This window comes from Rhinolophus hipposideros (assembly GCF_964194185.1).
Source record: "Rhinolophus hipposideros genome assembly, chromosome: 2".
Lineage (NCBI taxonomy): Eukaryota > Metazoa > Chordata > Mammalia > Chiroptera > Rhinolophidae > Rhinolophus > Rhinolophus hipposideros.
In genome coordinates this window covers 41,151,519-41,179,080 of record NC_138048.1, presented here as the reverse complement: position 1 = coordinate 41,179,080, position 27,562 = coordinate 41,151,519, and the positions used below count along the sequence as shown (strand labels likewise).

The window sequence follows — 27,562 nt, the reverse complement described above, 5'->3', positions numbered from 1 at the left end:
CGTCTGACAATAACACATGCTAGTGATGATGTTGGGAAATGGGGACTCTCACACAGCTAGTGGGAGTGGGAATTAATACTCTGAAGAGAAACGTGTCAGTTTTTGGTGAAAAGGAAGATGCGTGTCTTCCATTGCAGGTGACCCCCAAATTCTACTTCTACGTATCCCAGGGAACCTCGTACAAGTACACAGAGCTGTACATAAGGATATTCATTGCAGCACTGTCTGTAACAGCAAAACATTGGCAACATCTAAATGTTGTTCAATAGAGGAATTGATAAATGTGATATTTTTTTGTACAGGATATGACAGTCCTTAAACAATGAATGAATTAGCTGTTTTTGATTCAATATTGATAATCTTGAAAACATATTGTTAGATGAAAAAAGAAGGCTGCAGAATGGAGTGTGATAAATTAATATTAATTTACTATACATATAGTAGATTATAAAAACAAACTATAAGGATAAATACCAAATTAATCGTCGTTGTTGCCTCTGGGGAAGGAAAGAGGGGAATAAATTTGGAAAGCAGTTCGAAATCGGACCTCAATTTTACACAATGTTTTATTTATTAAAAAGTAGATTTAAGGCAAATATTTTTAAATACTGGCATTTTTTCATTTTAAGTGGTAAATGATATTGTTTTCTATAGTTTACTCTATTAAAAATGTTTTCTAATTTAAAAATATTAAAACATGACAGAATTTCTGTGGTCTTCTGAGTTAACAGGCAGAGGCTAGAGCACAAACTTAAAAAAAGACTATTTTAAAAATCCTTATATTTGAGTGCAGAGGACACTATAAATTGCCCACTATGAGCATCAGCTCTTTCCTTCTTCTCTCCTGACAGCATCTCAGTACTAACTCCAATGTCTTAGCCCTGTTCTCAATTCAGAAATGCACACCCTTCCTGCCAATTTGCTTCAGGAAGGCTAGTCCCAGCCCTGATTCCAGGGATGTGTCTCATTTGTCTAAATGGAATCCCACCCATCTCCTTTGCCCCTGTGATTGGTGTAGCAACTCAGTCCTAAGCTAACTAGCACATAGGCAATGATTCTGGAAAGGGCTCATCGGGTAGGGGTGGAAAAGAAGTTTCCTTGCTATTACCGTGTTTCCCTGAAGATAAGATTGCGTCTTATATTAAGGTTTGCTCCAAAAGACGCATTAGGGCTTATGTTCAGGGGATGTCATCCTGAAAATTCATGCTAGGGCTTATTTTCTGGTTAGGTCTTATTTTCTGGGAAACATGGTAAATGAAGGCTGTTAGAAGCCAGCTTGCTGTGTCCTCAGACATTGTGGGTTGGAGATAGGATGCCAGGACCTGCTGTAGCTCTATTTGCCACCATGAGTTCACGGGTAGCCTGAAGATAAAAGTAACATGCAGGCTGGACATAACCAAAGGGATGTGAGAAGTGGAGTGAGAGCCACCAGATAAACCAACCACAAGCCCTTTCCAGCTCTGGAATTTCAATTGGTGAGCTGATAAATGTTGTCATTATTTAATCCAATTCAAATTGGCTTTTCTATTACTTTCATCCCAAAGCAGTCTAACTGATAAATTAGGCCAAGTCACAATGAGGAACCTTTCCAGACATTTGTTGTTGAATTCCATCTGACTGCCTAATGCTTAGCCCATAGCCCACCTGCAGATTTAGCCATAGATCATCGTCCAGTGCTGAGAGTTTTCTAGTCTAAAAGGTGGTCAGAGAGGAAAAATGGTACAGTATGTGGAAACCATTCCCTGTGGTAAAGTGCCCTCAGATCACATCAGGTGATGTAAAATATCATTTATTTCTTGCAAGTGTGACTGACATTTTTGGGAGAGTCCCAGGATAAGACTCCTGTAACTCAAATCTGTGTAGATATAAATTCTAATTACCAAATTGGAAGTTGGAGTAATTAGGACAGACGTGGTAGCAAGCACTGAGCACTCCTTCCGTCATCAATGCGACACCCATAGCATAGAAGAGACCAAAGTGTTTGGGAATCCCATACTCCTGAAAAAAAGTAAAAAGCATGTTCAATAGAAAGACACCCATGAGTGACACAGCCACAGGATCTGGACACCCAAGCTTCTGGCCTCAAGTATCATAACCATCAAGCCAAATGTCCCTTCTCTTTGCGAATCCTGTTTGGAATCATAACCCTTCCTAGCTCCCACTTCTGATTTACCCACCCTCTTCTTACCATGGCAAAGATGTCCTTGGCTTCCAGGGCTCTTCGGTGGAGAATGTCCCGGCGCAAGACTATCAGCAGGAAGAGGAAGCCCAGGAGCACGTGGCCGAGGTTACTGAGAATGTTGTTGAAGGCACTAAAGGGAGGAGAGAGGAACCATGAGAGAGCCAGGCAATCAAAGAGATTCAGAGAATGAATACACGAATTAGCAGCATTCCATGTTTTCCACGGTATGTTTAAAAACTGAAATCACAACAATTGCGCAGAAAGGCACCTCTACATACCTCATGGGCAACCAGAGCACTGGGCTTACCTTAGGACGCCCAAGGGGTGAGCACAGAGGAAGTTATAGTAGCAGATGTCTTGGTTGCCAGTGACATTTACCACCTGCAAAATCAAGAGCAATAGAAGAGATGCAGCTTTTCTTTATCTGCTGAGCCCAGCCTGAAATCACACAAAGCAGACACTACTCACAGTGATTACAGCACTCCTCAGCAGGGCTGAGAAGAGACCTGGGTCATTATCTGCCTCCTCTCCACAGCAGAAGTGCATTTCCTTTAAATGCTACCATCTTGCTTTCAATTGAAGTGTTCTGAGTCCCCTCCCCCTCATTAAGTGGTCTCAAGTTGGAATTCAGTTGAGTAAGTTTCTTTTGTTCTCATAATAAAAGGAATATGAAAAGATGCTAACATTGGGACCTGCCTCTTAGGAATGTCATGATATGTTCTGTCATTATCATCCCCCTTTTTAGATGAATGTTGGGAGGATATGGAGCTGTCCCATCTTCTGCATAGGAATGATAACCACGGGGCAGGTAGACATGAGGACGTGGGTGTTCAGTTTTCCATATTTATCACCATCTCTATCGTTAAGAACCTTTCCACACCACAGCACATCTATGTCTTCTTAACAGGCCCCAGAGTCTTCAGAGAATATTTAGATTATAAACGGTGGCTCTCAAACCTCATAAAGTTGTTGTCCTCATCATGTAGTAAGTACGGAATTGGCTAAATATTATTAGATCTTTGGCTCTCAGACTTGGTTGTACGTTAAAATCACTGGGAATTTAATCACTACTGATGCCTCATTTTACTCTCAGAGGCTGATCTAAATGCTGTGAGGTACAGCTTGGATCCTGGGATTTTTAAAAATTCCCCAGATGATATTTATTTATTTAAAAAGATTTTTATTAAAACTATAGCCGACACACAATATTATATTAGCTTCAGCTAATATGTTATTTAACATTTATAGACCTAAAGAAGTGATCCCATGATAAGTCCAGCAACCATCTGACACTGTAACACGCTATCACAATATTATTGACTATATTCCCTATGTCGTACTGTTTACATCCCCATGACTACTTGTTTTATATTTGGAAATTTGGATCTTTTGTTCCCCTTCACCTTTACCCCTCTTTTGATTTTTCAATCACAATTGACATTCAATATTAGTTTATATTAATTTCAGGTATACAGCATACTGTTCAGATACTTATGTAATTTAAGAAGTGATCCCCTTGACTAGTCTAGTACCCACCTGGCACTAAGCATAGTTATTATCATATTATTGACTATATTCCTTATGCTATAACCAACATCCCCATGACTACTTTGTAACAACCAATTTGTACTTCTTTTTATTTTTTAGTTCTTTTTTAAATTAGTTTCAGGTGCACAAGACAAAGTAATATTTAGACGTTCATCATTTATATCCCTCACACTGTGGACCCCCCTCCCCCCATCCACTATCTCTCTGACATCGCACCGAGCCATCACATTTCCACTGTCTCCACTCCCAATGCTGTACTCCGCCTCTTGTAAGTATATACATACATATATATATACATATATATATATATATAATTATAGTTGGCATTCATTATTGTTCAGCTTCAGGTGTACAGTGCAGTGATCAGGCATCTACATCTTCCCTGAGGTGGTCTCCCAAATGGGACACGTGTCCATCAGATACCCTACAAAATCTTTACGTTATTGATTATGTTCCCCAAATTAATTTTCAAAACCCCACGGCCATCTTGTGGTTACCGACTGTTTTCTAATCCCCTCATATTCCCCCTTATCCCCACCCCCCCACCCATCTAACAACCCTCAGTTTTTCCTCTTTGTCTCCAAAACTGTTTCTGATTAGTTCATTCACTTATTCTCTTCTTTAGATTCCGCATATAAGTGAGATCATATGGTACTTGTCTTTCTCTGTCTGACTTATTTCACTTAACATAATGTTCTCTAGGTCCATCCATGTTGTTGCAAATGGTAAGATTTCTTTCTTCTTTATGGCTGCGTAATACTCCATTGTATAAATGTACCACAGTTTCTTAATCCAGTCATCTACCAATGGGCATTTCGGTTGTTTCCATGTCTTGGCTATTGTATATAGTGCTGCAATAAACATAGGAGTGCATAAAGATTTTTGAATTCAAGTTTTGGATATAGATACCTACGAGTGGAATTACTGGATCATAGGGTATTTCCATTTTCAGATTTTTGAGATATGTCCGTACTGTTTTCCATAGTGGCTATACCAATCTGCAATCCCACCAACAGTGCACAAGCGTTCCCTTTTCTCCACATCAGCGCCAGCACTTGTTGTTTGTTGATTTATTGATGATAGCCATTTTGGCTGGGGTGAGGTGGTATCTCATTGTGGTTTTTATTTTCATTTCTCTGATGGTTAGTGAGGTTGAGCATTTTTTCATATGTCTGTTTGCCATCTGTATGTCCTTTTTAGAAAAATGTCTCTTCAAGTCCTCTGCCCATTTTTTAATTGGGTTGTTTGTTTTTTTGGAGTTGAGTTGAGTGAGTTTTTTATAGATTTGTGATATTAACCCCATATCAGATATATCATTGGCAAATATCTTTTCCCATTCAGTAGGATCCCTTTTTGTTTTATTGATGGTTTCCTTTGCTGTGAAAAAACTTTTTAGTTTGATGTAATCCCACATGTTGATTTTTTCTCTTACTTCCCTCGTGTGAGGGGATATATCAGTAAAAATCTTACTCTGGGTAATATCTGTGAAGTTTCTTCCTATATATTTTTTCTAGGTATTTTATGGTTTCAGATCTTGCATTTAAGTCTTTAAGCCATTTTGAATTTATTTTTGTATATGATGTAAGGAGGTGGTCCAGCTGCATTTTTTTGCATGTGTCTGTCCAGGTTTCCCAGCACCATTTATTGAATAGACTGTCTTTACCCCATCGTACATTCTTACTTCCATTGTCGTAGATTAAATGGCCATATAGGCATGGATTTATTTCTGGACTCTCTATTCTGTTCCATTGAACTATGTGTCTGTTTTTATGCCAGTACCATGCTGTTTTGATTACTGTAGCCTTGTAGTATAATTTGAAGTCAAGTATTGTTATACCTCCCACTTTGTTCTTATTTCTCAAGATTGCTGAGGCTATCTGGGGTCTTTTATGGTCCCATATAAATTTTAGGATTATATTTTCTATTTCTGTGAAAAACGTCCTTGGTAGTTTGATAGGAATTGCGTTGAATATGTATATTGCCTTAGTCAGTATGGACATTTTAACTATATTAATTCTTCCATCCATGAACATGATATGTGTTTCCATCAATTTATATCTCCTTTCATTTCTTTCTTTAGTGTCTTATAATTTTCTGAGTACAGATCTTTTACTTCTTTGGTTAAATTTATTCCCAGGTATTTTATAGTCTTTGGAGCAATTGTAAATGTGATTGTTTTTTAAATTTCTCCTTCTGATATTTTATCATTGGTACATACAAATGCAACTGATTTCTGAATATTAATTTTGTAGCCTGCTACTTTACTAAATTCATCTATCAGATCTAATAGTTTCTTTGTGGAGTCTTTAGGGTTCTCTCTATATAGTATCATATCATCTGCACATAATGATAATTTTACTTCCTCCTTACCAATTTGGACGCCTTTTCTTTCTTTTTCTTGTCTGATTGCTGTGGCTAGAACTTCCAGAACTATGTTAAATAGAAGGGGAGAAAGTGGGCAACCTTGCCTTGTTCCTGATCTTAGGGGGAATGGTTTTAGCTTTTCCCCATTGAGTATGATGTTAGCTGTGGGTTTGTCATATATGGCCTTTATTATGTTGAGATATGATCCCTCTATTCCCACTTTCTTAAGGGTTTTTATCATAAATGGCTGCTGGATTTTATCAAATGCCTTTTCTGCATCTATTGATATGAGCATGTGATTTTTATTTTTCATTTTGTTAATGTGGTGTATCACACAATTTGTACTTCTTAATCCCTTCCCCTTTTCCACCCACACCCATACTCCACTCCCATCTAGCAACCATCAAAATATTTTCTGTATCTATGAGTTTATTTCTGTTCTTTCTTTGTTTATTTTCTTCCTTAGATTCCATTTATAAGTGAAATCACATTGCATCTGTCCTCTGTCAGATACTCCACTCAGCACAGTACCTTCCAGGTCCATTCATGCCACCACAGATGGCAAGTACCCATTTCTTTCCATGGCTGAGTAATATTCCACTGTATATATGTACTACATCCTCTTTATCCATTCTTACGTGGATGGACACCCAGGCTGCCTCCACACCTGGGCCATTGTAAATAATGCTGCAATGAACATATGGATGCACAGGCCCTCTCAAAGTAGCGTTTGGGGTTTCCTTGGATAATTACCTGCAAGTGGGATTACTGAGTCATTGTCTCTTGTAGCCTTTGTTTTAAAGTCTATTTTGTCTGGGACGAGTATTGCTTTATTCCTTTCCATTTTCATGAAATAACCTTTTCCATCCCTCTTCTTTCTGTCTGTGTGTGCCTTTCAATCTGAAGTGAGTCTCTTGTAGGCAGCATATATAAGGGTTTTGTTTTCTTATTCATTCAGCCCTCCTATGTCTTTTGATTGGAGCATTTAATCCATTTATATGGAAAGTAATAATTATTGATAGATATGTAGCTATTGCCATTATTCATAATTTGACATTTTTTTTTCCATCTTAAAGAAGTCCCTATAACATTCATTGTAATACTGGTTTGGTGATGATGGCCTCCTTTAACATTTGCTTGTCTGGGAAGCTCTTTATCTGTCCTTCAATTTTAAATGATAGCCTTTGATTTTATATGATAGCCTTGCTGGGTAGAGTACCCTTCATTGTAGGTCCTTGCTTTTTATCATGTTGAATATTTTGTGCCAATCCCTTATGGACTCCAAAGTTTCTGTTGAGAAATCAGCTGACAATCTTATGGGGGCTTTCTTGTAAGTTACTAATTGCCTTTCTCTTGCTGCTTTTTGTCTTTAACCTTTACATTTTAATTATAATGTATCTTGGTGTGGGCCTGTTTGGGTTCATCTTGTTTGGGACTCTCTGTGTTTTCTGCTTCCTTATCTTCCAAATCGTTGATTTGATCCTCTGCTTCATCTAGTCTACTGGTGATTCCTTTTGGTACATTCTTCATTTCAGTTATTGTAGTCTTCACTTCTGACTGTATATATATAATATATATATATATACATATATATATATGTAACATATATATAATATATACATATATAAAATACATATATGTATATTTTAATTAAAGTTTATTGGGGTGACAATTATTAGTAAAGTTACATAGATTTCAGGTGTACAATTCTGTATTACATCATCTATAAATCCCATTGTGTGTTCACCACCCAGAGTCAGTTCTCCTTCCATCACCATATATTTGATCCCCCTTACCCTCATCTCCCACCCCCAACCCCTTTACCCTCTGGTAATCATTAAACTATTATCTGTGTCTATGAGTTTTTGTTTCTTATTTGTTTGTCTTATTCTTTTGTTGTTTTTGGTTCATATACCACATAGCAGTGAAATTATATGGTTCTTTCTCTGCTTTTTCTGTCTGACTTATTTTGCTTAGCATTATAATCTCAAGATACATCCATGTTGTCACAAATGGTCCTATTTCATCTTTTCTTACCGCCGAATAGTATTCCATTGTGTATATATACCACAACTTCTTTATCCATTCATCTATCAAAGGACATTTTGGTTGTTTCCATGTCTTGGCCACCGTAAATAAAGGTGCAGTGAACATTGGAGCACACATGTCTTTATGGATAAATGTTTTCAGATTTTTTGGGTAGATACCCAGGAGAGGGATTGCTGGGTCATATGGTAATTCTATTCGTAATTTTTTGAGAAACCTCCACATGGCCCTCTATAGCGGCTGCACCAGTCTGCATTCCCACCAACAGTGTATGAGGGTTCCTTTCTCTCCACAGCCTCTCCAACACTTGTTACTATTTGTCTTATTGGTGATAGCCATTCTGACTGGGATGAGGTGATATCTCATTGTGGTTTTTATTTGCATTTCTCTGATGATTAGTGGTGTTGAGCATTTTTTCATATATCTATTTACCATTTGTATGTCCTCTTTGGAGAAATGTCTCTTCAGGTCCTCTGCCCATTTTTCAATTGGGTTGTTTAGTTTTTTGTTGTTGAGTTGCATGACTTCCTTGTATATTTTGGATTTTAGCCCCTTTTCGGAGGCACTGTTTACAAAAATCTTCTCCCATTCAGTTTGTTGCCTCTTTATTTTGTTGATGGTTTCTTTTGCTGTGCAGAAGCTTTTAAGTTTGATATAGTCCCATTCATTTATTTTAGCTTTTACTTCCCTTGCCTTTGGAGCCAAATTCATAAAATGCTCTTTGAACCCAAGGTCCATAAGTTTAGTACCTATGTTTTCTTCTATGCAGTTTGTTGTGTCAGGTCTTATGCTTAAGTCTTTGATCCATTTTGAATTAATTTTGGTACATGGTGACAGATAGCAGTCCAGTTTCATTCTTTTGCACGTGGCTTTCCAATTCTCCCAGCACCATTTATTGAAGAGGCTGTCTTTTCTCCATTGTATGTTTTTTGCTTCTTTGTCAAAAATTACCTGTCCATATTTATGTGGTTTTATTTCTGAGCTCTCAATTCTATTCCATTGGTCTACGTGTCTGTTTTTCTGGCAATACCATGCTGTTTTGATTATTGTAGCCCTGTAGTACAAGCTAAAGTCAGGGAGTGTGATACCTCCAGCACTGTTCTTTTTTCTTAAGATTGCTTTGGCTATTCAGGGTCTTTTGTGGTTCCAAATAAATCTGATGATTTTTTGTTCCATTTCTTTAAAAAATGCCATTGGGATTTTGATGGGGATTGCATGAAATCTGTATATTGCTTTGGGTAATATGGCCATTTTAACTATGTTGATTCTTCCAATCCATGAGCATGGAATGTCTTTCCATTTCTTTGCGTCTTCTTCAATTTCTTTTTAAAATATCATAGTTTTCCGCATAAAGGACTTTCACATTCTTGGTTAAGTTTATTCCTAGGGATTTTATTCTTTTTGCTGCAATTGCAAAAGGAATTGCTTTTTAAATTTCTTTTTCTGAGATTTCATTGTTAGTATCTAGGAATGCAATGGACTTTTGTACGTTGATTTTGTAGCTGGCAACTTTACTGTATTGGTTGATTGTTTCTAATAGCTTTTTGGTGGAGTCTTTAGGGTTTTCTATATATAGCATCATGTCATCTGCAAAGAGTGACAATTTAACTTCTTTATTCCTATTTTGGATGCCTTTTATTTCTTTCTCTTTTTTGATTGCTCTGGCAAGGACTTCCAACACTATGTTGAAAAGCAGAGGTGATAGGGGACAGCACTGTCATGTTCCTGAACGTAGAGCAAAGGGCTTCAGTTCTTCACCGTTAATTATGAGATTAGCTGAGGGTTTGTCATATATGGCCTTTATTATGTTAATGTATTTCCCTTCTATACCTATTTTATTAAGTGTTTTAATCATAAATGGATGTTGTACCTTGTCAAATGCTTTTTCTGCATCAATTGATATAATCATATCATTTTTGTCCTTTATTTTGTTTATGTGATGTATCACATTGATGGATTTGCGTATGTTGAACCATCCTTGTGCTCCTGGGATGAACCCCACTTGGTCGTGATGAATAATCTTTTTAACGCATTGTTGCATTTTATTTGCTAGAATTTTGTTCAGGATTTTAGCATCTGTATTCATCAGAGATATTGGTCTTTAATTCTCTTTTTTTGTGTTGTCCTTACCAGGTTTTGGTATCAGGGTAATGTTGACCTCATAAAATGAGTTAGGGAGTATTGTCTCTTCTTCAATTTTTTGGAAGATTTTGAGCAGGATTGGCATTAGATCCTCTTTGAAGGTTTGGTAGAATTCACTAGTGAAGCCATTTGGTCCCAGACTTTTGCTTTTGTGAAGGTTTTGGATGACTGGTTCAATTTCGTTACTGGTGATCGGTCTGTTTAGATTTTCCAGTTCTTCATGGTTCAGCCTAGGAAGGCTATATGTTTCTAAGAACTTGTCCATTTCTTCTAGGTTATTGAATTTGGTGGCATATAGTCCTTCATAGTATTCTTGCATGATCCTTTATATTTCTGTGGCATCCGTGATAACTTCCCCTTTTTCATTTCTGATTTTGTTTATTAGTGTCTTCTCTCTTTTTATTTTAGTGAGCCTAGCCCAGGGTTTGTCAATTTTGTTAATCTTTTCAAAGAACCAGTTCTTTGTCACACTATTTTTTCTATTGTCTTTTTGTTCTCTATTTCATTTAGTTCTGCTCTGATTTTTATTATTTCCTTTCTTCTGCTGACTTTGGGTTTAATTTGTTTTTGTTTTTCTAGTTCTTTAAGGTGAAAGAACTAGATACAATACAATATGCTTTGGAGAAAGCCTGTTGGAATTGAGGTAATTAGGTGTTCTATTTGCTTCTTGGATTCGAGGATCCAGTTCTTTCCACAAGTTTGGGAAGTTGTCATCAACTATTTGTTTGAATATATTCTCTGTTCCCTTTTCTCTTTCTTCTACTTCTGGTATGCCCATTATTCTTATATTGCTCTTTCTGATGGAGTCAGAAAATTCTTATAGAGTTCTTTCATTTCTTTTAAGTCTCAAGTCTCTTTCTTCTTCCATCCGTGTCATTTCCAGGTTTCTATCTTCCATGTCACTGATTCTTTCCTCCATCTGGTCAACTCTACAACCTAAGCTGGCTATTTCATTCTTCATTTCTTCTATTGAGTTCTTAATTTCCAGAAATTCTATTTGGTTCTTTTTTAATATTTCAATCTCTTTCGTAAAATGTTCATGTTCTTTGATTGTGTTTCTGAGTTCATTAAACTGCCTTTCTGTGTTTTCTTGCATCTCGTTGAGTTTTTCAGAACTGTATTCTTGAATTCTCTGTCATTTAAGTTACATATTTCCATATCTTTACGTTCCTTTTATGGACACTTTTCACTTTCTTTCTGAGCTTTCTTGTTGCCTTGGTTATTCATGGAAATTAATGATTTATTATTTATCTTTCTAGACATTTAGAGGTGTGGGTTCTGCAACAGGTTGATAGGAAGAGGTCTTTCTTTTGTTTTCCAGTACGTATTGGTAGAATGTTTTATTTTCTCTCTGACTTCAGCCTTTTTTTCTCTCTCACCTAGTAGTGTTATGGTTTTTCTGCAGTATTCCAGCTTCTCACACAATGGCGGGATTCCCTGGAAGGTGGGCTTCTCCTCTGTTAACAGTTCACCTGGGTCATAGGGCACTGTGTCCCTGTGGGGATGTGGAGAGCTTTTGAAGTTCCAAAGCTCGTCCTGTACCAGATTCAGAGCCCGTGTGTTTCAGCAGTTCTTTTTACTCCTGCAGGGATTCACCTAGATAGGTGACAGGGGCGGGGTGAGTTGTGAGAGGTGACCCAGAGCAATGGTGGTGACCACCACCACAGCCGGTCCTGCTTCTACAGCTCCCTCCCCTTTGCTGGAACTAGTTGGGCTGCAAATCTGTGTCTGCGGACCCCAGTTCTCAGAAATGCAAATATTCTGTTCTTTTGATCTGACACTGCTACTATTCTGCTTCTAGCACTGGGCAGGTGGGGGCAGGTGAGCTCTGGGAGGGTAAGGAGGGGGCGGCTAGTCTCAGTGCCTAAGCCTTCCGTTCTCTGCGGTGGTGAGGGCTTAAACCACCATTTTCAGCCTTCTTCCCTCAGTCTTTGCTCCAAGGCCTCTGCCGTGAGCGTTGGGTTCAGCCATGTTACCTGCTGTCCCCTCAGCCCTGTGGGCCATAAACGGGGCCCTAGCAGTCTGAGTTCTTCCCTCTCTTGCAGCTGCGATAGTTCTGGGATGCAGTGAGCTCAGAGCACTGAGCTAGGTCTGCGTCCTGCGCCCACGTGGCTCCGTCTCCGTACTTCTCCCTTCCCTCTTCCCCTGCTCGTGAAATTTGCCCACCTTTAGGTGATTTCAGTAGTGAGACTCTTCATCTTGCCTGTCTGCTGTGCAGGGAGTCCTTTGTGGATTCATAGTTTTTCAATGTGTTGTAAATTCCAGGGGAGATTTCCAGAGACTCACCTCATGCCGCCATTTTGATGATGTCCGACTGTATTTTTTTTTATGGTTTCTATGTCCTTTTTTATGCTTCCTATCTCTTTGTTGAAGTTCTCACTAAGTTTCTTGAGCATCCATATAACCATTGTTTTGAACTCTGTATCTGATAGATTATTTGCTTCCTTGTTTAGTTCTGTTTCTGGAGTTTTCTCTTGTTCTTTCATTTGGGATGTATTTCTATCTCCTCATTTAGGCTGCCTTTCTGTTTGTTTCTATGTATTTGGTAGCTCTTCTGTGTCTCCCAGTCTTGGCCGGGTGGCCTTATGTAGTAAGTGCCCTATGGGACCCTGGTACAGTCTCCCTGGTCACCTGCTCTGGGTGCTCCAAGAGTGTCCCTTGTGTAGGTTGTGTGTGACCTCCTTTTATAGTTGAGGCTTGATTGCTATTGGCACATCAGTTGTTGGGATTGGCCCTCAGGCTGATTGGCTGTGGGGTTTGGTCTGTGCTAAAGTTGGAGGCATGTAGGATAGGACACATTGCAAACAGAGGATGGCTACCACCAGTACCTTCACAAAAGGTCAGGACACCCCAACCCTGCTGCCACCTGCTGGCTCCCTTAAGGTTCAGCCACTGATAAAGCCTCATGCAGTACTCGAGTTGGATGAGGCAGGGTCTCAGGGAGTCAAAAGAGTGGGAAGAGCTGTGTTCACCAGGTTAATGTAGACTCTGGTTTGGTGACAGTGCTGAGCCTAGAGCTACTCAGCAAAAGTCTCAGAGCACACCAAGGTCAGTTGCTGCCCACTTGGGGCCCATGGATTCTGACAGTTCTCCAAGAAATAGTGCAATGCAGAGGGAAATGGCTGCTCTTAGAGAAAGTGACTCCAGCATTGGAGGTGTTGGATAGGGCTGAGTCAGCAGGGTAGAGCAGCAGAGCTCACCAGACCAATCAGATTTAGATTTGGCCTGTAGAGGCGGGCTCAACACAGCAAAAATCGTGCCCGCAGGCAGGCTGCAAGGGAGCTGGACCACACACAGGGAAAATGCCGACTGTCCTCCAGCCCTGCCCCAAAGCCACACACTTCAATTCACCCTCTGCATGCCTCCAGTGCTCCCCGAGTCACCATCCCTCTGATGGAGTCCAGGGTGAGTGCCTGTGAGTGAAAGAGTCTGTGCATGGGCCATTTAAGGGGACATGTGGGTTTCCCAAAGCCTTCCGTCCCACCCGGATGGTCAGAATCTCCACTGCTTTTCACAGCCAGATGTGGGGGTTCCTCTTCCCAACACAAGTACTCTGGGCTGGGGAGGCTGGTGTGAAGTTGGGGTCTCTTGCTCCTCCAGGGGAAACCTCCATGGCTGAGATATCCTTTCCTGTTCTCAACTGCCATACGGAGGTTTGGGGCCAGCCCGTTTCGCGTCTTCATTCCTCCTACCAGTCTTCTTTATGTTCTTAGTTATCTTCTTTAGGCATCTTCTTTATGTCCTTAGTTATAAAACTTCTGTTCAGCCAGACTTCAGATGGTTCTCCAGGTTGCTTGTTTTATAATTTAGTTGTTACTTTAATGTGTTCATGGAAGGAAGCAGCCACAGTGTTCATTTACTCTGTCATCTTGGGTCTCTCCTCCCCAGATGATTTTAATTCATAGTAAAGTATGAGAGCCACTGCATCAGAAGTACCTTCAGCCTCGTGCTACTCTAAATGGGCTTTCTCATGTAGAATAAATCTTAGAGAACGTCACTTAAGTGACTTGGACCCTAGGGTTCTACGAAGGAGTGGGGGATTCTCAAGCTTTCATTATTATTTTTGTTCTTTTGTTTTTCTTTATTTTAGATTTTTTAAAAATTAAATATTTTATTAGTTTTGCGAAGCTGTTTTTACTTTTACAAAAAGAATTTCCCCTTAATGAGAGGACACAGGCTAAATTAGACATCAGATTTCTTTGTTTAGGTCTGGAACTTCATTTACTCTGCTTGTTATCTCGTGATGATAAAAAGTTCAAACTGATAAATAATAGACAAAACTGATAGATACCATGACTAATTGAGTGCGAGGTAATAATTTCAGATTGGTAGACAAAATAATACAATTGGTCCCAAGTCCTTCTGTGATGAAACAGCTTGGAACTACATTTAAAGGTCAGTCATAGATGAAACAATGAAGTCCAATTGGAACACAAATGGGAAATTAATCCTTGGACCGATTGCAAGTTATGCCTCTCTGTAAGTCACATCAAAGATCTTTCCCTGCAGTATGGAAGCTTGGATTCTGGGGTTTAAGGCAACACTTACTGTCTGGTAGGTGATGACCAGCTGAATCACAGGTAGTGCATAAAACACAGCAATAGTGATGATATTCCTGTACAGGTAGAAAGAACCAGAAATAGTTGTTTCCAAATTAACAATGGAATCTTTGCTCAATTTTTTTAAAAAAAGAATGGTTCCACCTCATAACTCCCTAGTCAACTTGCAAAAGCAATTAGAAATTTATTACAGGGTTCCTGTTTTTCCAGTCATTTGTAAGACAGTGTGAATAATACTTGTTTCTGATTTAACCAAGTTATTAATGATAGCCTATCTCTTAAGGATGTTGTTAGATTAAAAGTGATCAGAGTGTAAGCAATGGGGTTTGGCTCACATGAAGGGATGTAATTCTCTTAGATGCCTTTTAGTTCCAAAATGAAGGCCCCACTATGAAATTCCATGTGGCCCCATTGTCCCTTGATTTCCTTTAACATCTGTATCCAATTAAAGGGAATCCTTCCAGAGAAAAGAATGGAAAGAGCGTTCACAGGATCAACCTGAGGTTTCTGAGGGGAGGAAGGGGTCCCTGACAGGCAGCTCAACCTCTCAGCTTGAAAGGATGCTGCATCTGTGTGTTTGACCATCGCAGAGCCTATCTATTTGTCATTGGCTGGTGGTATCATCTCCTCTCAAGGTAGTTTCCAGCTACTCTGAGATGCCCTAGGCATCTAGTCCCTGAAATCACTGTTCAAGAGCAAGGCCTGATGAGGAGAAGAGGAAATGGTTGCAATTTAGCATGTTTCATGGAAGGTAGTGACATTAATGTTATTGTTACATAATCCTTCTGAAAGAGGATTTAGTGTGCTATCTAAACAGATGAGATTCTACTGCTACTTTTATTTTTTGTATTTAATTTGGGGCTGATTGCCTTTTGTAGTTTATTTTTGCTCTTCCTATGGAATATGTCATGGATCCTTGAAACACCTATACCGTGCCTCATTAAACACTGAAACCCGTGACATAAGTGACTGTGACATACAAAGAAAACTTTAATTTTACTAAAGAGAACTATGGTTCTCCTGGTTATCTACTCACCAAAAATAAATCTTGTATTTTTTGCTGACAATTCTCCGGTCCTTTCTGGATAGATCTGACAGGTAAAGGAACATCTGGGAGGCCCAATAAAAAGAGAATGCAAAAACTGTACTTTTTCTTTTTTTTTGCATAAGACGCAGAAGAGAGATTTACAAATTTCAATTCTACTCCTCACTAGGAATTAAAATTATTTAACAAAACTTTTCTTAATTTTGCTTTTCCCTGGATACCTTAACAAAAATCCTAGTATTTCCCTTGGAATATTAAGAATTGGCTGATGTGGGAAAACTATTGGGAGTTGAATGCTTCTTATATCTCAAGAATTGGCTTCGCAGTTTTGATAGATGTCCACTGTGTGCTTCTTGAATTATAGGATTGAAACCATGCAATTTACCTTCACACCCCTTATTGGATACAACACGGTATAATACACATATACTAGAAAGAAACGAGCTTTACTTCTCAAGGATGATGTGTACTGAACCAGACATTTTGTCTAGATATACCCCTCCATGAATCTTTTCTTCCATCTGGTTGGATCCCTTCCTCCTTTACTGTCCACAAGCAGCCACTTCAGACCCTGAGAGTATTTTAAGGCTTTTCTCTTTCATACTCTCATTTTCTTCCTCCAGAAAGAAGTGCTAATTAGAGTATTGCTTTTAGTCTGTAGTTATACCTTATCTAAAAAGCCTCTGGGAAATTTGACTTCCGCTGAATGGAAAAAAAAATTAAAGAAAAGAAACTAAAGCATTGTTGAAGTTGTATTCAACTGCGGAACTTTTTGCCCCTCAGAGAGTATGGCCAGGCAGAGGTACCTTGGTCCGGATGATGTTCTTATCACTCTCAATGTCTGGCATGGTGTCGAAGTCACTTTCCTCCACGGAGCTGTCTGTGTCGGAGTGGCATGGCTGCCCACCATCAGAGGAGGACATCTGCCTGCCAGCACTGGAGCTTGACTCGTCTGAAACAGAGAACACTTGTCTGCCTTCCAAAGCCAAGAAGAACCCACGGAGTCCATTCTTCACAGAAAAAAGCACCATGGTGACTCATTATTGAAAATGTTGTGTTGGTAAAAACTAACTCCTTACCCACAACACACGATCTTCCTTTCACTTCCTCCTCAGCAGACTTTTAATTTTCTTCGTCTCCTATTTTTATATTTAAATTGTCTATTTGTAGGGCTGAATACATATTAAGAATATAAAGGCATCTTTTCTGTTAACTATTAGATGCAAAACCAATATGCTATATTTCATGTTTCATATTTTAAAATATGAACATAAATATACAAACATACTCATGCACATATATATAGCATCTACCACATATACGTGTAAGCACACACGTATTCAGCAGCTATGCATGGCTTGTGGATAAAGTATTTGTACACAGAAATCCCCCACATGCCCCATCTATGATTGCATAATGAAAACAACATTCTCAGGAAGAAGAATCCTTGTGTTCCTGTGAATGTTTCCCAGAGCAGATGGGAATTTGTGCAGCTTGATGAGCACATGAGCCGAGCCTACCTTCTGCTTTATTTCTTCTGTTCAGATGGTTAAAAAACCAAAACCAAAAAACAACCCTTTTCTGGCAGAGCCAGAAATAAGCTGCCTGCACTGAGCCCACATGCTTCTCAAAGTCAAAGAACAATGGGGCAGGAATACAGGATTCCCAGGTCCCCTGCACTGACATTTCAAGGTGCACCATTCATAGGCCCGTAAGCATAACGGAAGGGCTTGGAAGCATCAAGGCATTCCTACTCTAACAAGACGGGGCTAGGAATTCTATTCCTTTCAGGCCACTTCATGAACGCTGAGGGTTGCCCTCTGAATGACTGGGTGGCAGTGAGCAGGTTCAGTTATGAAGTTAGCCAGAATGAAAGATTGTTAGGCTTCAGCCATGTTCACCTGCAGCACAGCCTTAGTCTTCTGATCGCCCTTACTCCACTGAAACCTGAGAATGAAACAACTCGTCAGTTAAGGTTGGGCTCTCTGACAGGAGACTCTGACACATCTTTCATGTCCTCAAGTCAGGCTGGGTATGAAAAAAATCCCTGTGGGCATCTTGGGAGTTGATGGCAACCATTGTAGGGAATTCTGCTCATGTGTAGCTAGCAGATCCAAGAAACAGAATAATCGAACTGGAGAAAGTTAGAACTGGAAAGAACCTTTCAGCTCATCCAATCAATTCATTGTGTAAAGGCAATACAATCTTCTGTGATGACTGTGTTACCCACTCTCACAGTTAATAGTGGCTGGAGGCCCTTTTGTATCCTATTCTCTCGAGAATTAGGAAACACTTCCATAAATGGACTCATTGTAGGAAATACCTATTGCCCCATAATTGCTCCCTTCAGGGGTGCTGGCAGCAATGGGATGTGACACCACCATATTTCCAGAACCTGTTAAAAAGAAAAAGAAAGAGGTGTATACTTTATGTCCAGTTGCTAAAACAAAAGAACACAATTCTAAGCAGTTTGAATCATTAGGCCACAATACTTCATATTTGATTTTATTTTCACTCTAATATAGGAGTCACCAAATTACGACCTGCAGGCCAAATCTAGCTTGCCACCTGTTTTTCGTATGACCGTTGAATTGAATGGTTTTTAAATTTGTAAATGGTTTGGGAAAACAATCAAAAGAAGAATAATATTTCACAACAGGTAAAATATTATATGAAATTCAAATTTCAGTATTCATATATAAAGTTCTATCGAAACAGTCACTCTCATTTAGGTACATCTGTGGCTGCTTTTGGCTATATTGGCAGAGTTGAGCAGCTGTGACAGAGACTATGTGGCTGCCAAAGCCTAAACTATTTACTATTTGATACGTTAGAGAAAAAAAAAAAATTGCTGATTCCCTCCTGACGGTATTGCAGAATCACAAGAATAAAGGAGCATGGGCCCTGAAAACACTGTGAGGAAGGCCACCACTGAACAGAGACACCAGAAACCAACTTCTATGATTAAGGGACTGTTATTTAGAGGTTTATTTATCATCACAGTCAGCAGTTCCCTCACCACAGGCAGGAGAAGCCCCGATAGGAAGGAAATCACTGCACTCCTTGGAGCAATAAATGATGACAACATGAGCTAAGGATGTGGAGGAAGACGGGTTATTTTGAGGGATGTTTAGGAGGTAGAATAGGCGTATCTGTTGCGAAAGGTTTGTTGGCTGTGAGAGAAAAATAGATTAGAAGATAATGTTCCTCAAACTTTTCCAAGGAAGAACTTACAACAGGGAGAGTGAACTCATTCTTCTGAGAGACTGGGAGTGTCGTCTGGAGCAACCCCACCACAAGCATCACAGAAAAATATCTCCCAACCTTCTCATTGGTTATTAGGCAAGATGCTATCCCACTGAGTTTATCCATCTGTGACACTTGAGTGGAGCTGAACAAAGAGAGAACCAAAAATGAGCAGATATCCAGGCAGTCTCTCTGACTTAGTACCACTGTATTTCAGGAGTCACACTCATCTTCGGAAATGCCTAAGAGTGTTTCTTCACTACCTCCTGAGCTTTGCTAAAATTCTGGGATGTTGTCGGGCTGGTGGGAATTTCTTATTGAAATCTTCCTTCTGAGAGATGAGCTTGCTTGTATCACAATACAAGCAAAATGTCTGTGAGTTAACTTATCAGTCTCTTGTACTATTACAGGGAAATATATTTTCAGTGAAAACAAATAACTGAGAAAATTCTTTAATATCTTCACTGTAAATATATTTCCATTTCTTCATTGAAAATATAGTTAACATTAATGCTACAGTGTGTAACACATGTAAAAAATCCTAAAGACTCAAACGATTCGTTGTTTGTCACAGTGAACCCTCTTCATCCAGCTCTCAAATTTCATTTCCACTGGTGGGCAGTAAAAACATTCAGTTTTGCAAACTAACTTTGCAGGTTTTATTATTTTTTACTTTTTGTGTGTCCATTCATTTCCTCTATGAAAAAAAAAATAAATCCCAAGTTCAAAATATTTAGCCAGATAATGAGAGACAAATCTGATGGCCTTAGAGACTCAGTTTTGTTCCTCATGTTGGTAGCTTAGCCAAGAGTTGGCTCAGCTGGCCAGCAACACAGTGGGTTCGTGCAGCATTCCGGGCAGGCAGGGCTGTTCCCAGGGACCTTAGAATGCAGGCTCCCTGTCATTGTTCCTAGGCTTGGAGATCCCTTGATACATTTCTTTGTCTCCAAAACTGTTTCTGATTAGTTCATTCACTTATTCTTTTCTTTAGATTCCACATATAAGTGAGATCACATGGTATTTGTCTTTCTCTGTCTGACTTATTTCACTTAACATAATGTTCTCTAGGTCCATCCATGTTGTTACAAATGGTAAGATTTCTTTCTTCTTTATGGCTGTGTAATACTCCATCGTATAAATGTACCACAGTTTCTTAATCCAGTCGTCTACTTATGGGCATTTCGGTTGTTTCTATGTCTTCGCTATTGTGTATAGTGCCGCAATAAACATCGGAGTGCATACATGTTTTTTGAATTCGAGTTTTGGATTTCTCCAGATAGATACCTAGGAGTGGAATTACTGGATCATAGGGTAGTTCCATTTTCAGAATTTTGAGACAGCTCCATACTGTTTTCCATAGTAGCTGCACCAATCTGCAATCCCACCAACAGTGCACAAGGGTTCCCTTTTCTCCACATCCGCGCCAGCACTTGTTCTTTGTTGATTTATTGATGATAGCCATTTTGACTGGGGTGAGGTGGTATCTCATTGTGGTTTTTATTTTCATTTCTCTGATGGTTAGTGAGGTTGAGCATTTTTTCATATGCCTGTTTGCCATCTGTATGTCTATTTTAGAAAAATGTCTCTTCAAGTCCTCTGCCCATTTTTTAATTGGGTTGTTTGTTTTTTTGGAGTTGAATTGAGAGTTTTTTAAATAAATTTGTGATATTAACCTCTTATCGGATATGTCATTTGTACCACCTATTCTTTATCCAATCATCTGTTCAGGGACACCCAGGTTGCCTTCATATCTTGGCTATTGTAAATAATGCTGAGCACATGAATGAGCACATCCCCTTGATGTGGGATTTCTTTGGATAAATACCTAGAAGTGGGATTACTAAATCCTTCTTTGTCTCTTGTTATAGTCTTTGTTTTAAAGTCTATTTTGTCTGGTAAAAGTATTGTTACTCCAGCTTTTTGTTTGTTTGTTTGTTTCCATTTTTATGAAATATCTTTTCCCATTCTTTTACTTTCAGTTTGCGTGTGTCTTTCAATCTGAAATGAGTCTCTTATAGATAGCATATGTAAGGGTCTTATTCTCTTATCCATTCAGCCAGCTTAGCTTTGGAGTGGAGCATTTAATCCATTTACATTTAAAGTAATTCTTGATAGGTATGTAGTTATTGCCATTTTATTATTCATATTATTTATTTATTTAGTCCTAAAGAAGTTCCTCTAAGTTTCCTTGTAATACTTGTTTGGTGTTGAAAAACTCCTGTAGTTCTGTCTGGTCTGGGAAGCTCTTTATTTGTCCCTTGATTCTAAATGATAGCTTTGCTGGGTAGAGTAATCTTGGTTGTAGGTCCTTGGTTTTCATCACATTGAATATTTTGTGCCAATTCCTTGTGGCCTGCAAAGTTTCTGTTGAGAAATCAGCTGACAGTCTTATGGGAGTTCCTTTGTGGGTAATTAAGTACTTTTCTTTTGCTGCTTTTAAGTTTCTCTCTTTGTCTTTAACCTTTGGCATCTTTATTTTGATGTGTCTTGGTGTGGGCCTCTTTGGGTTCATCTTCTTTAGGACTCTCTGTGCTTCCTGGGCTTGTATGTCTATTTCCTTTGCCAGGTTAGGGAAGTTTTCTGTCATTGTTTCTTCAAATAGGTTTTCAATTCCTTGCTCTCTCTCTTCTCCTTCTGTTACTCCTGTGATGTGAATGTTGCTATGCTTGATGTTTTCCCAGAGACCTCATTTTTTTTTTTTTGGATTCTTTTTTGCTCTTCTGATTGGCTGTTTTCTGATATATTATCTTCTAAATTGCTGATTCAGTCCTCTGCTTCATCTAATCTACTGTTAATTCCCTGTAATGTATTCTTCACTTTTCTAAGTGTATTCTTTATTTCTGACTGGTTCTTTTTTATGTTTTCTATCTCCATTTTTATGTTTTCTATCTCTTTGTTGAAGTTCTACCTGAGATCATTGAGCATCCTTTTAACCAGTGATTGTAACTATGCATCTGGTAGATTGCTTGTCTCCATTTTGCTTGTTTTTTATTTTATTTTTTTTCTGGAGCTTTGTGCTGTTCTTTCATTTGGGACATGTTCCTTGTCTCCCCATTTTGGCTACCTCCCTGTGTTTGTTTCTATGTATTAGTTAGGGCTGCTGTGTCTCCCCATCTTCGTAGAGTGGCCTTATGTAGTGGGTGTGCTGTGGAGACTAGTGGCACAGTCTTCATGGTCACTTGAGTGGTGCACTCCAGGTATGTCCCTTGTGTGGGTTTGTGTGCCCTCCTGTTATAGTTGAGCCTTGGTTGCTGTTTGCACTTTAATGGGACCCTCGGTCTCATTGATTGTGAGGACTGGCCATGACTACAGTGGAGGAGTTGTGGTACAGGGGCTGGTCCTACAGAGCAGGATCTGCCTCAGTAGGGCTCTGGTGCCTGCCCAATCTGCCCTTTAGGTGTGTCATCCTTGGAGGCTTCTGGGTGATGCTTCAGCTCATTTTCAAGCTGGCCACTGGGTGTGACAGCCCCAGGGCCACCTGAGAAGGGCCCTGCTGCAGGTCAAGTTCAGCTGCAGCCCATGCTCCACCCAGGGCCACCCAGTAGGAGCCATAACGCAATCTGCAGATGGCTGCTGCCTGAGCTGTGCTTGGAAGGGCTTCAAGAGGCCTATTGCAGAACAAGGCTAGCTATCACTAATGCCAGGCTTAAGGCTGCTCAGCCAGAGTTATGGGACACACTAAAGCCAGATGCTGCTTGCCTGGATTCTGCAAACCTTTAAGAGACCCTAGAAAAGTCTACAGCATGAGCTAAGGCAGGCGGTTTGTATGAAAAAGCCGCTGGAAGTGGCTTGGGTGTGTCTGAAAGTTGGGTGGGGCATGGTCTCAGAGAATCACCAGGGCATAGCGAACCAATGGCGTTATCCAGTTTGATGGAGACTCAGATATAGCTGCCCATCTGTGTCTCCATTCTGGGAAGAGGGAGGGCTCAACAAAGGAACAATGGCTTCTTCCAACTCCTCCATCTGGGAGAAAGCTACCCCTTCAGTCCTTGCTCTGAGGAAGACAACTCAGTTCACCCCCCCCCCCAACCCCATATGTCCCTGTCTCCTCTCCAGCTGCTGCTCCAGCACTGGAGCTCAGAGCCAGTGATTTGGTCAGTAAGTCCGTGCATAGTCCCTTAACTTCTGGCTGTGAAAACCCAATCTCTGTTAGTTTTCACAGCCTGAAGTTATGTGGACTTCTTTCCCTGGCATTGGAACCCTGGGTTGGGGAGCCTGGTATGGTGCTGGGACCCCTTGCTCCTTCAGGGGGACCTTTCTGCAGTGGAAATATTCCTCTCAATTTTTAATAGTCACATGTGGGTGTGGGACCAGCTGGCTCCACATCTCTGCACCTCCTACCAGTCTCAGGGTGGCTTCTTCTGTATGTCCTTAGTTGTAGGGCTTTGGTTCATCTAGATTTCAGGCAATTCTCAATGATGACTGTTTTGTAGTTTAGTTGTATTTTTGATGTGGTTGTGAGAGAAAGTAAGCATAGCAGTTACCTACTTTGCTGTCTTGACTGGAGCCTGTCATGGGTAGTATTGTTATCACCATTTTAAGGATGACAAAAGAAAGGCCCTGAGAAATCATGTAATTTTCCCAGAATCACTCTGATAATGGATGAGTAGTGGTTCATTGTACTGGGCTCAGTTAAAACTTATCTTAATTGAAAACACACACACAAAAACCAAAAACCAAACAAACGAATAAACAAAAAACCCAGGGATTTTCCCCTTCAAAATATGAATACCTAGCAGTAAGGATGTTACTTTCAAAAGAGACAAGGAGTCTGAGGCTCCTTTGCGTCTCCACTATCAAAAACTCATTTTAAAGAAGTATCAAGCACAACGTTTGCCTTTTAGGTTGGCTCCTGTGTTTGCCAGGGGTGCCTGCTTGGGTCATGCTCATGTTCTCTTCCTGTCTAGTTCATGGTGGGGGTCTCAAAAAAACCACTGTATTGGTCTCATCCCCAGGTGATGCAGTCTCAGTCTCATTTCCCTCCATGTCGTTCACATTTCTTTTCTTTTCAAGCTTAAGCTCCCTATTTTTACCCATTAACCTCTATCCCTTATTTAAGATTTCATTAAACAATATTAAATGTGTGAGTAGTAAGTGAAAAATGACACTAAAATCATAAAACCCCAGAATTTTGTCATTTTGGTGTTACTGGGAAGCCTTGTGATATGGGAAGTAGACGTGTGCAGATAGGAAAATGCTTGAATTCAGTTGTGGCAGGAGGGTGACACAGTTTGTGAGACCCAATGTTTTTTTTCTTTTTTTGTGTGTGTGTGTGTGTGTGTATCTGTGTGTGAAATCAAAAGAGAAACACACACACATACACACACACACAAAACTAAAATCAAAGCAAGAAAATAAAAACAATAACTGTTTTGTTAGGCAACAGCTTCATTAAAAAGAAAAAGCCAGCTGTGTAGATCTGTTCAGATTTGAATGTATCACTGATTTCTGCACTCTGCTCTGGCTCATAACTGAGCATGATCAGGTTTTAATGTAGTTACTAGCCCTATTCATTCTGAGGCAACTGCAACACCAGTGGTTCTGTGATGGATAAAAGCATCAAGATTTTTACGTGCAGTACAATTGCCAGCACATAAAAGTGTTTTAACTCTGTGGACTTTTATAGGCAAAATTTAAATATGAGATTAGCCAACATGGGATAATAGTATTCTGTTAATTTTTTTTTATGTCTAAAACTTCTTAGAATGCAAAAACTAAAGGATTTTCTCCCAAACTTCAAGTATGATCAGTGGTCCCAGAAGGCAAGTCATATTTATGCTTAAGTGGATGATATTTGAAAAGCAGAGTCAGACACAAAAATATTAGTTTATAGCACAGACCAAGATGTTCTGGCTAAAAATAAGCAAACATATAAGGTTGTGAATGAGCTTATCTAATTGAGGAAACTTGTTCCAGTATATTTTTTCTCTGAGCTTGAGGCCCTTGCCATCTGTCTTCTTTATTATCATAGAATAGGATATACATGTATACTTGCTTTTTATATTAGATGCTCTATGTGAGAAGAGAAACTTCATTTCATTTTGAGCATGTTTAGGTCTTTCAGGGACTTCATATTTATAACTGTCCTGCTCCTTTTTGTGTCTGGACTCAGGAGATTGGAAGCTGCAGAGGGACTCAGAAATGATATGAACTAGCTCCCGGGAAATTTCATTTTTATGCCAATTGGCTACCTACCCCAACTAGTTCCATTTTTTATTTCAAAAGTTGAGGAGAAAAATAAAGAAAACCACTAATCTTTGCAGAGGTATATAAAATTCCTCTAGCAGAAAAAACTAGGCAAGAAAATTCTAGGCAATTTGGAAAAAGGAGAGAGTCAGGACTAGAGCTTGGGACCCATTGCCTCAGAGCCTGACTACAGCCGGTGCTCCTTGACTTCTCCAAATGCAATACACTGCTTGCCTTATTCCTTCTGGAGCCTGCTCTTTGCTAAGAGGCTGATACAATAATGGCTCTTTCTAGGGATGGATTTGATTGGCCATTTGGTTCTTAAATCCACCAACTTGTCAGGCTTGTCGAGCTCTCTCACACACAAAAAGAACCTTCTCTTATGCTGCACCCCAGGTTCCCATGATCCCACAGGCCTACGAAGCCTGCGTCTTTTGTCTCTTCTCCCAGTTGGTAACTGAATTTCGGTACAGGCTCTTTAACAATAACATGACATTTGGGGTTTATCCACTGACAGAGCCTGTGGAAGAAATTATTTTAGAACACAGGACATTTCCTAGTACTCCTCAGATTACTACAGAGGTGCTGTCTTAACTTCTAAGTGATGAATGGAGACTACAGTGTCCTTCCATTCATAGCACAGGAAAAAAGTCCCTTCAAGGACTGAAGGAGCTCTTTACCAAAGCTATTTCCTCTTCACCTGGGCTCCAGGGTCTCATCTCCTTCCTTCTTCCATGAAATATAGAAGAAATGTTTTCTCTTTTTTGCATAGTTGGAGTCAATGTTGACATTTTTTCAAATACAACTTGAAGAACTGCCCACAAATCAAAGACAAACAAATGCAGAAGAACCGACAGATTTTCCCCCTTCAGCCTTCCGGTCATTACCTAACTAAAACAGAGCTGCCACCAATTTGGCAACGTATAAGGATCTGGCTCCATTTCCTCCACCTCAGTTATACCAAAATGGAAAGCATTAGGCTGAGTTCCTCAGATGTCTAACTCCACATTGATTTGGGCAGATACTGTGCCAAGTCTGGTGAGATCCCATTGCCCTTTCAGACACTGTTCCTAGTATTTCCCTGGACACCAGCCGCCAACCAATTTCCTGTACGCCTGAGCGCTACTGGATTTCTTGTAGCCCCACAGTCACACTGATGCTGGCCCCTGGGAGAGAAAGACATTTCTGAATACTCTCCTCTCCAAAGTTTACTCCCCTGAATGTCTCACATTAGCTTTCAGATAAGGTCTCTCACTCCCTTCTATTTCTTGCTCCAGGCTAGCTTCTCAGTGCTGTTTGATATTTTTGAGTCACTAACTCGTTTTTCTCTTGGGCAGAGCCTATCTTCTCTGCTGTTGTTTTAAATCACCTAAGTCTTGTCGCCCTAGTGGTCATATGACACCTGAAGTCGTGTCATATTTCCCTGTAGCCTCTCTGTATTACAAAGGTTCCTTATTTCCTCCTTATTTCAAAGCCCTTTGTAAACATTCTTATCCCCTACTTCTTAGTTTAGTTGGGATTTTGTTTATGTATCCTCACCAGTGCCTGGCAGCCTATGTGTTTAAATCAACTGGGAGTAGGGAGGTGGGGGGACTGTTTTGTCCCCAGGATGACATTTGGCAATGTCTGTAGACACATTAGTTGTCATAAGGAAGAAGTGTTCTCCTGGATTCCAGTCAGTAGAGGTCCTGGATTCAGTTAAACAACGTACAGGATAGCCCCCACCAACAAAGAATTCTCTGGACTATGTCAGTTAATGTGGGCTTTGAGAAACCCTGGTCTTAGAGAAAGATGACCTCACCCTAATTCTATAAGTAGTCTCGATGGATATGGAAGTAAATATATCCTTTTGCATGGACTGGTTTAATAATAAATATACAACCCACTCTGGGTCAATAAAACGAGAATAAGTTGCTGGGTGCTTCTGAAAAAGTCCTTCCCTCTGGCCATTGTCAGGTGATAGTGTAAGCCGGGTCCATCTCACCACCAGCCCTGAGTGCAAAAGCGGAGCCAAGGGAATGGCAGGGAAAAGGACCAGCGCCACCTGACTAAGTCAATCCTGAAACCCACTCTACTGCTCAGCTTCCAGGGGAGGAGTCTCTCTATGATTTAGGCATGTTTGAGATTTATTTTCTTGCTACTTGCAGCCACACAAATCCTAATTGATGCATTTTTATTCTTTTCTTTTGGTCACTCATTCATTTCTTCTTGCCATCTGAAGGGTGCCTCTAGCTCTTAGCTAAT

The 27,562-nt window shown here is 39.9% G+C and overlaps 1 protein-coding gene across 3 annotated transcripts in view; it reads right to left on the bottom strand.

Moving 5' to 3' along the window:
- SIDT1 (SID1 transmembrane family member 1) overlaps positions 1–27,562 on the bottom strand; it is a 93,849-nt gene that overhangs the window by 13,669 nt on the left and 52,618 nt on the right. For all 3 annotated transcript variants that reach the window (XM_081027493.1, XM_081027494.1, XM_081027495.1), the window contains exons 11-17: positions 18,210–18,281; positions 16,693–16,838; positions 15,878–15,951; positions 14,831–14,897; positions 2,490–2,563; positions 2,189–2,312; positions 1,881–1,998 (exon numbers count right to left, since the gene is read on the bottom strand). In XM_081027493.1, coding sequence (XP_080883619.1) covers positions 1,881–1,998; positions 2,189–2,312; positions 2,490–2,563; positions 14,831–14,897; positions 15,878–15,951; positions 16,693–16,838; positions 18,210–18,281 — 675 coding nt within the window. The remainder of the gene's footprint in view (positions 1–1,880; positions 1,999–2,188; positions 2,313–2,489; positions 2,564–14,830; positions 14,898–15,877; positions 15,952–16,692; positions 16,839–18,209; positions 18,282–27,562) is intronic.